The sequence below is a fragment of the Physella acuta genome, unplaced genomic scaffold, assembly GCF_028476545.2.
Source record: "Physella acuta isolate Inbredline_101_S28 unplaced genomic scaffold, ASM2847654v3 ptg000548l, whole genome shotgun sequence".
NCBI lineage: Eukaryota > Metazoa > Mollusca > Gastropoda > Physidae > Physella > Physella acuta.
In genome coordinates, this window is record NW_026732067.1 from 741,533 (window position 1) to 754,706 (window position 13,174).

The window sequence follows — 13,174 nt, forward strand, 5'->3', positions numbered from 1 at the left end:
AGTGAAGACAAGCTCTTCAAAACAAATTTAGAAAACCAGATAACAAAATCACTTCTATAATTATGTTTTTCAAAAGAAGGTTTTTACTTTGATACTTACTTCACAACACAACTGAAAGTACACCATGACCACGGCTATTTGTGAGACGGTCACCACCACAATGATGAATACCAAGAACAGGAAACCAAACAAGTAATAGTACTGGTTCTCCCAAATGGCCTAGTAAACAAACATTTTATATCATTGCAAAATACCATAATCGTTACAACAAACTGATGCATTCACTCATTTTACAGTGGCGTGCAGAGGCGTTTCGATGACCGAGGCCAACTCAAGGAAAAACGCTCAGTAGGGTTGAACTTTGGGGTGGGTGACAGTTGGTGAGGAAAATAATAACTGTGCATTTAAATGTATAGGTATTGGATGCCAAACTCTCTGAAAATAGTTTCCTAGTTCGAGTGCTACGTTATAGAGTGTTTTTATACAGCGTCCACATATTACATTACCGACCAGCATCGCGCTCTCACAATAGATAACAATATATAAAATGAATATGGGCAAAATTACTGTATGGATGCCCTTTAAACATTCTATAATGAATATAAGTGCAGTACGTTATAATGTCCCGATAATATATAAAACATATATTGACATTATTACTGTATATATGCTCTTCAAAACTACAAAAATGATATAAGCATAATTACTTAAAAGATGTACTACATTATATAAAATGAACATAATAATAAGTGCTATATGTATGCCCTTCAAAAGTATTATAATGAATACAAGCATAATTACGTTAAAGATGTCCCTACAATGTAAAAATTATAATTACGGGCTTAAAAATTAATAATTATGTCTGGGAACGGATGGGAACTTTATATGACTCAACATGGCAAAACTTTAACCCCCCCCCCCCAATAAAAAATTCTCCCTGTTGAATGCCCACTGACGTGGATGCAGCGGCCTGGACACATTTAGCCCCCCCCCCCCCCTTGCTACACTACTCTCTGTGTGAATGTATTTCCAAAGTAATGTAAACTAGTAAAAATATTACCATACTTACAGTGAATATATAAAATAGTTCAATGTACATAGCACCAAATGGTAAAATTCCAGCCATCAGTGTTCTAGAAGTGTAAAAGTATGAAAGAAAGAACGTCATGAGTAATGTTTATGTAGAGTAACAAAGTAATGGTGAAACTTATACCAGTGGCCGTGCAGACCTATGTAAATTCCCAGGGTCTTTATATATAAAGCTTAATTACAAAAACAAATAAGGTGTGTTGAAAGTTAATACAAATAGAAACCATTTTACAAATTGTGCTTATCTTAATCTAGATGAAAACATTGACTACGACTAAATCCCACGGAATGACCAACTCACATGTATTGATGGATGGAACTTCGGGGTGGGGAGACAGTAGGGGGACATGTCGCGTGTGTGTTGGAGGGGGGGGGCTATATGCCATGCCTAACAATAAAGCCTCAGTTAGGTTCGTTTCTACAATAAGGGCGTCAGGTACGCCTTTATTTATAGGCTACTTCTCTCTTAGTCTGCTCGGGGATTTTTGTAGTGTAGTTAATACACGTGAGAGTGTGCATTGAACTAATTATCTCTAACCACTTGGTCAAAAACATCAATGCAATAAACAGATGGGTGATGCCAGATGCTTTCAAACTATTTGTTTCTTTTTAATATAACTGAAGCTAATGGCCGTCTAAAGCTGCCAGCTTTACCATACCTTACAACCTTAAAAAAAGCTTCTACCTTGGTCGGTGTCTAACAATCCACTGTGCTATTTATAATAGCAATTTATAATAATAATATTAGCACAATTACTCTTTAGATACCTATAAAATGCATTAAAATAAACATGTACCTAAAAGCTTTAGCGATACCCCAACGTTAGACACAATGATAATGGGTATAATTACTATATGGATGCCCTTCAAATGTGTTGTATGAATATGAGCATAATTATTTTCAAGATGCCCCTACCATATATAAAATGATGAGGGGCATACTTACTGTTTCAGGGAAAAGGGTAAGTGGGCCGGCAAAAAAAAAAAAGACATAGAAAAGAACGGTTAAGGAAGAGGCGGAAACAGCTGGGCTCACATGGGCACAGATTAAGGGAGCAGCCCAAAACCGAGTCCGCTGGAAATGTGTAGTTGCAGCCCTTTGCTCCCCAGGGGCCACAAAGGAATGATGATGATGGTGATACTTACTTTTTGGATTCTTTTAAGGGGGTAGGCTCCGAAAAAATAAAAAAAATAAACTTTTTAATACTAGAGAGCAAACATTTTTTTTGGTAACTATGACAACGGCGGCCATATTAAAAAAAATTACCTCTTCGAAGGATTTTCACCAATTATAAAATAATACATTTTAAGTCCAATAAACAATGAATTCATAATCTTCTACAATATTTTGAGTTACTCAGCTACAAATTTTAAGTGCAGATCTTCAAAATTTCTTATGAATAGTGGGTCCGTCAAAAACACTAGATTTTATGCCACAAAAATTTAGTGTTTTTACCGGAAATACCTTAAAAAAGCTGTAGAGAAAAAATTGTTTGCTCTCTAGTATTAAATATTTTTTTTACCGAAGCCAACCCCCTTAAAATGTAGTATACATTGAATTGGGCATTTCATCGGATGTACTTAAAATATATTATAATGCATATACGAATAATTACTTTAAAGATGCCTCTACGACGTAGAAAAAATAAATAAAAATAAAACTACGGATGTTTTGAAAGTTAGTATAACGAATACGGGCATATTACTTGAAAGATGCCCCTACAGTGCATGGGAATTATTTGGTCAAAAGTAGGCCTACCTTAAAAGATGCCCCTACACTATACTAAATAAATAGCACACACATTAATTAAGGGAATATCAATTACTATCACAGGACTACGACCCGGCTTCACTGATGTCCACCTTTTCTATATAAGTTTTGCGATACGGACAGTGTAATGTAAAAACGAGTGATAGGTGATTGCGTATTTATTGGGTGATATCACTATCAGCAAACAAATGAAAAAGCTACGATGACATCATGACACGATATATCGAATTTTTTTAATCACATAAAAAATCCACCTCCGTAGGATGCCCTCCCACCCCTTAATATATGCCCGGGGCCTAGGCCCTGTTCAGTTCCCTTTCCCCCCCCCCCCCCCCCCCCACATCTGAACGTCACTGGTTTATACCTATCTTTTAGAAGATTTATGTAAATATTTAAATACTCCAGTTACTTACCCAAGGAAAGGATTCATGTACCAAGCTTGTTCTGGAACTTGTCTCGGAATCTTATTAGTTTTATTGCGTAGAGTTATTGTTGTGTAGATTTGACGCTTTACATGACCGGGCTAAGAGTAGATAATGGCGAAGATAATTTATATCCGCTGAGAAGTAAATAATTTACAGAACCCTAATATATAAACGCCCATTTGCGCACTCCTCTTCCTTTCTCACTCTCTCTCTCTCTCTGTTGGAGTTGGCAATATATTTTCCGAGCAGAGGCGTCGAAGGCGGGGGCGGGGGGTGCGGACCGCAAGATATCTAGAATAAATACGTTTTTTGACAGTTCAATGAATGGTTAATTTGAGTGGTGATCCTGACGTAAACATGCAAACTATAAAGAAAACAATGCTTATCCCGCTGATTTAACAATCTACTATAGATAAACATCATTAGTAGTAAATGTGAACACTTTAAAGCTTTTACCGGGGGGGGGGGGGGGAATGACACAAACTGTAGAATTTACATATATAAAAGGTATTGTTTAATATATTTACATATAAAAAGGTATAAATGAGATATAAGCTTTTTAAAGCACGATTATATCTCGCCCGAACGAAGTTAGAGCAAATTTGTGTGTGATTTGTTGTCTCATCTCATGATATACACTTCGATTTAATAGGTTCAATTACTGAATTAAGAAATTGTTAAAATAATTAATTTAAAATTGAGTAAGGCAGTCTAACTCTCTGTGTATAATATATAAATGGAAAAAAAAATTGAACCCCCCACCCCCCATGAGGCGATCCCGACACTGGTGACAAGGAAGCTGTTGTTTGATTTTAGAGTTTTCTCTCCTATGCAAGCCTAATCTGCCCGGAAGTAATGGGACGAATAGGTAAAGCATGAAGGGAAATGTATAACGGAATTTGATGAGGGTCAGCACGCTAGCTGTATAATCTGCAATACCATGTTGAGTATTTCTAGTCTAGCACCGGCAAAGCTAAAACTGAAAGAACACAGAAATTCTTTCAGGCATTATCCCCCCTCCCCCAAAGCATTTCCACAAATCCCTCCCCCAAATGAAATAGAAATTTAATAGAAAATTTATACTTTTACCAGTATCCGCCCTCCCCCCTCCAAATTTTCAGTTCTCGACCCCCCCCCCCCCCTCCTTCCCCTCTTTCGCGGAAAAAAAATTCTGGAGAAAAAAACCCAGAGAAAACACTTTCTTAACTGGATGAAGATGGAAATACAAGACCACAACACTCAATGAATTCAAGCTGATGTCGCGAATCATATGTTAATGGTTTTGTTCTTTAAAGCACGGTTAATTTTTTGCACCAGTAAAATATATAACAATCTTTTTAATTTGAAGAAAATCATGTTGTTTTTTTTTCTTTGAAGAAGTGTTCGGCGAATGCGCACGTGAAGCTGGTGGGGTCGTCCCCCCCCCTAAAAATGTTAAGATCCACTGGATTAGAAGTAGAATATGATTAGCTGTAATGAGTATTGCGAATAAAGACTACATGTGGAGCAATAATCTTCAAGTGTTTTTATTAAATGCACGGAAAAATGGCATAGACACAATCTTTATTATTTGTAGCAAGATATTCAAGACATAGTTGTAGAGATGACCTGAAGTCGATTTATGCAGAAAAGTTTTAAACTACAGACCTAGAGGCCAACAGTCTTCAAAATAAAAGACACGTGTATAAATTGTGAAAATACAGAGTTTTCAGGAGGCTCTAAAATCAATGACTACTTATAAAAGTGTGAATTATACAAAGCAACAGTTGGAGATCATACTTTAAAGGACGTTACCTTATTTCTGAAGATCAAATAGAATCCTATGAAAACCAGAGGCAGGGAGATACCGAACCACCTGCTCAACAATGTCAACATAGTTGTGAATGGTACCTGGTAATTAGAAAGTTTCCGCATGTTTACAAAGATTTATGGTAATAAGATTTTTACAAGCTTTTATTTAACTCACTGTCTCTATCGTTCTGTCGTCAGTCTGTCCAGATCGAAACGCCCGAGCAAAATTTCGAACACTTCTAACTGACAGATTTGTTTCTACGTTGGCACGTGGGTCAAGACGTGAAGACAATACTACATGACATTAAAATTGACTTAAGTGGTTGTCTGATCAATTTTTTATGAATAAATTAAACATGTGTCCAAATTAGTAGGCTGTCTCATCAAACTATTCCGCACTATTAGACACGCGTCATCACGTTCATTAGATGCGCATGGTTTTTAGTCATGCAAGTCTATTGTAAATTTTTAAAAGTAGGCTACTGAAAAATTTTTCTTAAAAAACGTTTTAGTTACAAGCTTTTATGTAATAATGCACTGAAAAGTAGAAAATAAATTATACACTACTATTTAAATAACTATAAAGGAAAGCTTTTCTTTATAGTTATTTAGATCTAAATAGTAGTGTATAATTTATTTCACACGCTTTTATTTTTCTTGCTTTCTCTTTCGTCAGTCTGTCTGTCTAGATCGAAAAGTCCGAGCGAAATGTCGGGCACTTCTGACAGATTCGTTTCAAACTCGGCACGTGGGCCAAGACATGAAGACAATGCAATCTGACATTAAATTTGACTTAATTTGACGCCTAATTAATATTTTATGAATTAATTAAAATTTTGTCCAAATTAGTAGGCAGACTTTTCCAACTATTCCGCACTGTTACAAGCACGTTATCATGTTAATAAGGAGCGCAATAGATTTTAGCCATGTAACGTTACTGTAATAAAAATTTTTAAGTAGGGCCTTGATGAAAAAAATCACAAAAAACAAGCTTTTATGTAATAATGCACTAAAAAGGAGAAAATAATTTTCTCTAAATATATAATAATACACTACTATTTAACTATAACCCACTCTTTCCTTTATAGTTATTTAAATAGTTGTGTATTATTATATATCTAAAGAGTCATTTTTTTCTCATTTTTAGTGCATTATACCATAAAAGCTTGTTATTAAAACGTTTTTTATGAATTTTTTTGATCAAATCAAGGGAACTTTTGTTCAGTTTTTAAATCTATTTAGTGTAATACTTTTTTCAAAAAAAAATATTTCAAAATTAATTGATTGACTAGCTGTACAAAATAATTTTTATTGTAATTATTAAAAAATAAGAACACGAGTCCTCATTAACAAACTCAAAATACTTTAATGGATAGCAGTGTAAGTTAAAACTTACAGCTCCAGAAGAATGTTTTTCCCAGATGAAAAAGTTCAGCAACAAGCCAAACCCAAACATAACAGATGGATATAATGTAGCTGTCTGAAATCATTAAGGAAAATAAGTTTAACAACAAGTTCTTCATCAAAACCAATAATAATTAATAAGAAGTATCACATTACATTTAAGGGGGTAGGCTCAAAATACCATGTTCTTTATGTGAGCGGCTGGAGTGTATTTTTATTATTTGTAACTTAGAAGGCGAATGTATCGTTTCGTTTCATGTCGTAAATTGTTCGTATTTTTTAGTTGTGTAGTCCCGTATTATGGCGCCGCTGTCTCACTGTTTATGTCCCTGGTTATAGCTAGTTTATATATATTTCGTTTATATTGTTGTCATTGTTTATAGTAAGTGTCTTTTTATAATATTCTGTTGCATGTTTCGTCGTGTTTGGTTTGTTATCCGTGAATTAGGGACTATTTGTTTACGTGTAGCGTGTGAGGTGTGTGGAAGTCGGGTTCCGGCTTGTTCAACTCTGTCTTTTGTGTGTAAAGCTGCGGTGAAGGGAGCAGGCAGTCTCTCTGGTCATCGGGTGAAAAGAATAGCAAATTCGCACCATCCAGCCATATTTATTTTGTGTTTGTGTTCGTCGTAGTCCTGGTAAGTTAGATATAAGTTTATTTCTTTACTATGTCTATTTTTTGCTATGCTCTTTATTTTGGTTACTGGCCATAAGTTTTTTTGTGGTTGTCTTCTGACCGCCATTGTGGTCAGGCCATGTGGACTCAGATTCTGAGTTTTTATGGTCATTTTATTACTTTGATTGTATCCCTTGGGCTGGTGTTAAGCCAGGGATAAAGGTATTTTTAGACTTGACCCACAGTCACGGTTCGTTCCGGACTGTCGGGTTTGGTTATAATATTGTTATCTTTTTAGTGACCTTTCGCTTCCTGTGGTGATCATGTTGATCCCCAGGAGAGTGTTCGGTTCGTTCTAGTCACTGTGAAGGTACACTTGTTTTTAATAGATTTTATTTTACTTAGCCTTTTGTTAGGCTGGTAACTGTGTTGAGCTAGTAGTTTGAGCTCAGTGTCCTGGTAGTGTTCCAGTTAATTGTTAAAGTATATTCTGTGGGGACTACCTGCAGGCGGTGGAGATGTAATCCAGCCAGCCTGTGGTTAATGCTTTGTATATAACTTTTCTTTGTAAAGTAATTAATTTATTTGTTTTCCTTTTTCTAGGACGTAGTCCGAAATTGGGTGTTGTGTTTGATGTAAAAAGTTTGTTTCGTTTGGTTCTGTTTTGTGTCAGTTTATATCTATTCTTTTTTTATAACTTTTGGTTCCATGCAATAAATTTTATTAAATTGTTAAAAGTTTTTGTTTTATTTTAGTAGCTTATTATTTAGACTAAGGTTAGGGTTTAACCACTGTGGGTTCTACCACGGTTGCACTGACCGGACAGATTAGTTAGTTAAGCCTAGAAGGGTAGATTTTAGGTATCCCCCCCTAGCAGGGCTTACAAATTGGTAGCACGAGTGGGGTCAGTGCTTTAGTCTAGTTAAATTTTTGTTTTTCTAGGGCTAGTGTAGCTTAGATAAATTTTTGTTTCTTGATAGGCCCTTTATGGAACCATATGTGTTTAGTTTTTGTTTAGTGTAGGAATTGTTTGTAGTCTTAACACCCAATTCGGACGAGATGGCGGAGGTGGCACAAACCATCAGCATCGTTCCACCCAGGGAGATCCTCATCCGGAAGTTTCATGGGGACAGCCACGGCTATGAGGTGGAACGATTCATTGACGAGGTCCAGTCTCTCTGGAGGGCCAGAAGAGACGTCTCAGTGGAAGAGAGGAAGGACCTTCTCTGGCAGTACCTGGGGGAAGCTGTGAGAGAAGAACTGAGCTGCAGGGGAGATGACCTGCAACGTGACCCAGAGGCCTCCATCAGGCTCCTCCGAGAAGTCTATGGGGAGAAGAGGAGCGTCTCCCAGCTAATGGCGCAACTCCAAATGGTTGTGCAGGGCCAACACGAGTCGGTGAGGGCCTACTCGCACCGCCTGCACAGGGCCTTCAAGGCCCTTGTTGCCAGACAGGGCACCCTGCAAGTCCCTCAGACGAATGCTGAGTTCCTAAGGGACCAGTTTATGGAAAAGCTGAGCCAGTCCTCAGTCAGACGTCAGTTGCAAGAACTAGTTTTCAGGGACCCTAAGATCCCCTTCCTGGCCATACGGGATGCGGCCATTCGATGGTCTGGAGACGAGGACCCAGGGACAGAACCTGCCTATGTGGCAGCTCTACATGCCCGCCCCAAGGAAGAATCCACCCTGCCCAGGTCTAAGCTGGAAGACAGGGTGGACAAGCTCGCAGAGCAGCTATCGGCTCTGTTGACTCAGTTGGCACAGAACCCTCAAGTGTCATCTAGCCGAAGGGTACCCCGCCGACGTCCAGAGGCGGAAACAAGAATGTGTTACAATTGTAACCAGCAAGGTCACCTCGCCCGCAATTGTCGAAACTCAAAGAAGCAGGAGGCCGCAGTGATTCAGAGTCTTACTACTGCTGGTGGGCAGAGCCCAAGCTCCACCATTCACAAGCTGGCTGGACAGTGCCCCACCCTGACTGTGTATTTACAAGGTGTACCGGTGACGGCCGTTATAGACAGTGGTTCACAAGTCAGCACGGTCACTGAAACATTTTGTAACAGGAGCCTCAAGAACATTATCCTAAGAACAGACACACCCCTGTCCTTGAGGGCAGCAAATGGGTTGGCCATCCCATACAATGGCTATTTTATTACTGACCTGGAGATCAACAAGGAAGAAATACGCGACAAGGGGTTCCTTGTGATAAAGGATCCAGTGGGTGGCTCATCAGCTCCACCCTGTTTGTTGGGCATGAACGTTCTCCAGGACCTGACCACATTGGCCCACCTGATCAAGCCCCCAGGGGTGACACCGAAGGTATGGCGAGGGGACAGGGCCCTCCGCCCCCGCGAAAGGACTCTGGTGTCTGCCAAGAGTGTACCAACCATTCAGGCGACGAAAGGAGACCCCGGAATGAAGGACGACAAGGTGGTACAGCCATTAGACCAACCTTTCCACCCAGATCCGTCAGTGGTATCAGGCCCAACATCCTGCCTACGCGCCAGCATAACCAGTATAAAGGTGGACCAATCTGAGGAACTAGAGGCAATGGTTCCACCTAACCCATCCTTAATTAAGGCACCGGGTGGTGGTGCTGGGGGATGCCCCCAGACAGAGTCGAGCAAGAAGGACAAGCAGGTCAAAAAGGCACCTGTAGCTGAACTGGCCATAGGCGATCTGGTCCTTCTGAGACAACCCCCACTAGGCAGACGCAAAATGGCGGACCTGGACGACCCGACAGCTTACGTCGTGGTCGAAGTACCTCCGATCACCGGCGGGTGTTACGCCATTAAGAAGAAAGATGGCCCTTCTGGCACCCGCCGGGTGGCCAGCACCCAGATCACGAGATATGTGCCTCCCCGGGCTCAACCACCCTCCCCAAGGCCGGTCAAAGTGATACCGCCGGCTACTCCAGGCTACAGCCACATAATTTATAAGGTCCAATTGCCGGGGACCAGAGCAGCCGGTAACCCCACAGTACCTGACATACCTCTGCGTAGGTCGGTCAGGGAGCGCAGAGTCCCTAGTAGGCTAGACTTGTGATTGTGCCCTGTGGGCTGATTTTTTTGACAATGTTTTTTTGTAAAATTTATGATCGTGCCCTGTGGGCTGATTTTTTTGCAAGTTCTTTTGCAAAGTTTTGTTTTTTGTAACATGTATGATTATGCCCTGTGGGCTGATTTTTTTGCAAGTTCTTCCTGCAAAGTTTTTTGTAACATTTATGATTATGCCCTGTGGGCTGTTTTTTTCAAGTTTGTTAGCTTGCGGTGACCGCAAGCTTTAGGGGGCGTGTATGTGAGCGGCTGGAGTGTATTTTTATTATTTGTAACTTAGAAGGCGAATGTATCGTTTCGTTTCATGTCGTAAATTGTTCGTATTTTTTAGTTGTGTAGTCCCGTATTATGGCGCCGCTGTCTCACTGTTTATGTCCCTGGTTATAGCTAGTTTATATATATTTCGTTTATATTGTTGTCATTGTTTATAGTAAGTGTCTTTTTATAATATTCTGTTGCATGTTTCGTCGTGTTTGGTTTGTTATCCGTGAATTAGGGACTATTTGTTTACGTGTAGCGTGTGAGGTGTGTGGAAGTCGGGTTCCGGCTTGTTCAACTCTGTCTTTTGTGTGTAAAGCTGCGGTGAAGGGAGCAGGCAGTCTCTCTGGTCATCGGGTGAAAAGAATAGCAAATTCGCACCATCCAGCCATATTTATTTTGTGTTTGTGTTCGTCGTAGTCCTGGTAAGTTAGATATAAGTTTATTTCTTTACTATGTCTATTTTTTGCTATGCTCTTTATTTTGGTTACTGGCCATAAGTTTTTTTGTGGTTGTCTTCTGACCGCCATTGTGGTCAGGCCATGTGGACTCAGATTCTGAGTTTTTATGGTCATTTTATTACTTTGATTGTATCCCTTGGGCTGGTGTTAAGCCAGGGATAAAGGTATTTTTAGACTTGACCCACAGTCACGGTTCGTTCCGGACTGTCGGGTTTGGTTATAATATTGTTATCTTTTTAGTGACCTTTCGCTTCCTGTGGTGATCATGTTGATCCCCAGGAGAGTGTTCGGTTCGTTCTAGTCACTGTGAAGGTACACTTGTTTTTAATAGATTTTATTTTACTTAGCCTTTTGTTAGGCTGGTAACTGTGTTGAGCTAGTAGTTTGAGCTCAGTGTCCTGGTAGTGTTCCAGTTAATTGTTAAAGTATATTCTGTGGGGACTACCTGCAGGCGGTGGAGATGTAATCCAGCCAGCCTGTGGTTAATGCTTTGTATATAACTTTTCTTTGTAAAGTAATTAATTTATTTGTTTTCCTTTTTCTAGGACGTAGTCCGAAATTGGGTGTTGTGTTTGATGTAAAAAGTTTGTTTCGTTTGGTTCTGTTTTGTGTCAGTTTATATCTATTCTTTTTTTATAACTTTTGGTTCCATGCAATAAATTTTATTAAATTGTTAAAAGTTTTTGTTTTATTTTAGTAGCTTATTATTTAGACTAAGGTTAGGGTTTAACCACTGTGGGTTCTACCACGGTTGCACTGACCGGACAGATTAGTTAGTTAAGCCTAGAAGGGTAGATTTTAGGTATCCCCCCCTAGCAGGGCTTACATTAATTAATACGTTTTATTTATTTATTTGTGTATATCTAAGTTAGGGTACTTAAAGGAACATATTTGCAAGCATCAGGAACTCTTTTAAAAATAAAGGTTGCCATGGCAACGGCGGCCATCTTGAAAAAACCCAACTTTTTGCATTAAACACCCACCCACCCCCACCCCCTTACCTTCATCACACACACCGACACAAAATTACGGACCCCCTCCCCCTACGAATGTGACGCCATTTATGGACGTTCCCTAGATGTTTAAACAAAAGTAAATGTTTATCAACCTGGAAAGCTGCTTTCTTCCACTGCAGTCCTTTCATTGTTTTGTAAAGACGGGCAGAGAAATAGCCAGCAAAGAAACTGGGGGAAAATTAATCTATTCAAATCTATTTCTTATAAAAGCCATGCATATTATTTGATAATATTTGCGAAGAGCAAAATGATTCTCATCAGCACATGAGTTAATTTCCAGTAAAAGGCAACTAAAAACTCACCCCATAAACATATACAAGAAAATTCCCACAGTGATGAGGGAGCCTCTGGCGGATGGTGATAACATTCCCAGCATAGCAAAGACTAAAATAAATTGTTATTTAAAAAATTAAAATAAAACTTACACTTGCCTTCTAAAACACCCAGTTAAATTTGATGTAAATATTGTAAAAGTGACACATTAAGTTAAATCTACTAAACAACTTTAACTTGTGAAGCAGTTTAAACAAAAATTTAAAAAAAAAAAGCACATACAAATTGTAATAAGTGCCATGAAAAAGATCTGGATGCCAGCTCCAATAAGGGATGTTAGGAGCTTTGAGAAGCGGGGTGGTCTGAACACATCTCCTTGTACCAGCGTCCACCCTGTCCCTTTTACTATGTTATCCTAAAAATGTGTCACAATAACATATGCTTAAAGGTTAATGTATTGGAAGTTTCTTTTTAAAAAAACTAAAGAATAAAATTGTAATTCGTATCATAACAATAAGTCTCACTTTGGTTGTACTCGCCAAATGGTCATCTGTGTTGTATTGGGCAATATTTCTGCGTAAAGTTCTGTCCATTATCGTTGTAAAAATACCTGCAACATAAATATAATTATTTAAATTCACATAACAAAACACTGATAAATTGAAAAATCCAGTTCTATTTTCATTGAAATAATTATCATCAAATTAAAAAAAAAAAACTACATTTTAATTTTTTTTTAAACCTATCATTTACCGACAAGATGGTCGAATTGGTGCACTTGGAAATTTACCTAATTTTCCTAATTTTTTCTAAGTTAAAAATGCGAAATTTATTGTTTTGCACCACTTATAATCAAGTACTTTTTTCTTCAATATATATATATATATATATATATATATATATATATATATATATATATATATATATATATATATATATATATATATATATATATGTATATATATAAAGAGAGAGAGGGAGAGAGAGAGAGATTCGTCAAAATTTGACAGAAGGTAG

At 38.4% G+C, this 13,174-nt stretch overlaps 2 protein-coding genes across 5 annotated transcripts in view; one reads left to right on the forward strand and one right to left on the reverse strand.

The window, feature by feature from the left end:
* The window catches only part of LOC131946211 (transmembrane 9 superfamily member 4), a 50,696-nt gene that overhangs the window by 22,710 nt on the left and 14,812 nt on the right, over window positions 1–13,174 (reverse strand). Inside the window, exons 11-19 of one of the 2 annotated variants that reach the window (XM_059306879.1) lie at window positions 12,682–12,767; window positions 12,440–12,572; window positions 12,187–12,268; window positions 11,977–12,052; window positions 6,473–6,556; window positions 5,080–5,175; window positions 3,274–3,383; window positions 1,070–1,133; window positions 100–219 (exon numbers count right to left, since the gene is read on the reverse strand). The exons of the other annotated variant lie outside the window; for it this stretch is intronic. Coding sequence (XP_059162862.1) covers window positions 100–219; window positions 1,070–1,133; window positions 3,274–3,383; window positions 5,080–5,175; window positions 6,473–6,556; window positions 11,977–12,052; window positions 12,187–12,268; window positions 12,440–12,572; window positions 12,682–12,767 — 851 coding nt within the window. The remainder of the gene's footprint in view (window positions 1–99; window positions 220–1,069; window positions 1,134–3,273; window positions 3,384–5,079; window positions 5,176–6,472; window positions 6,557–11,976; window positions 12,053–12,186; window positions 12,269–12,439; window positions 12,573–12,681; window positions 12,768–13,174) is intronic. 2 annotated transcript variants of the gene reach the window in all.
* LOC131946210 (uncharacterized) lies at window positions 6,683–11,675 on the forward strand. Of its 3 annotated transcripts, none has more exons than XR_009387675.1 (2): window positions 6,683–10,832; window positions 11,414–11,675. XR_009387675.1 is itself a non-coding variant. In XM_059306877.1 (2 exons), the coding sequence occupies exons 1-2, from the start codon at window positions 8,153–8,155 to the stop codon at window positions 10,136–10,138; spliced, it is 1,941 nt and encodes a 646-aa protein (XP_059162860.1). In that variant the 5' UTR covers window positions 6,683–8,152; the 3' UTR covers window positions 10,139–11,675. The 3 variants fall into 3 exon arrangements, 2 of the variants coding, with proteins under 2 accessions (XP_059162860.1, XP_059162859.1); XM_059306877.1 differs by having other exon boundaries at window positions 6,683–8,260; window positions 8,306–11,675; XM_059306876.1 differs by having other exon boundaries at window positions 6,683–7,115; window positions 7,697–11,675.

Coding starts and splice junctions, on each gene's coding strand:
- LOC131946210 (XM_059306876.1), top strand. CDS start 8,153: ATGGCGGAGGTGGCACAAACCATCAGCATCGTTCCACCCAGGGAGATC.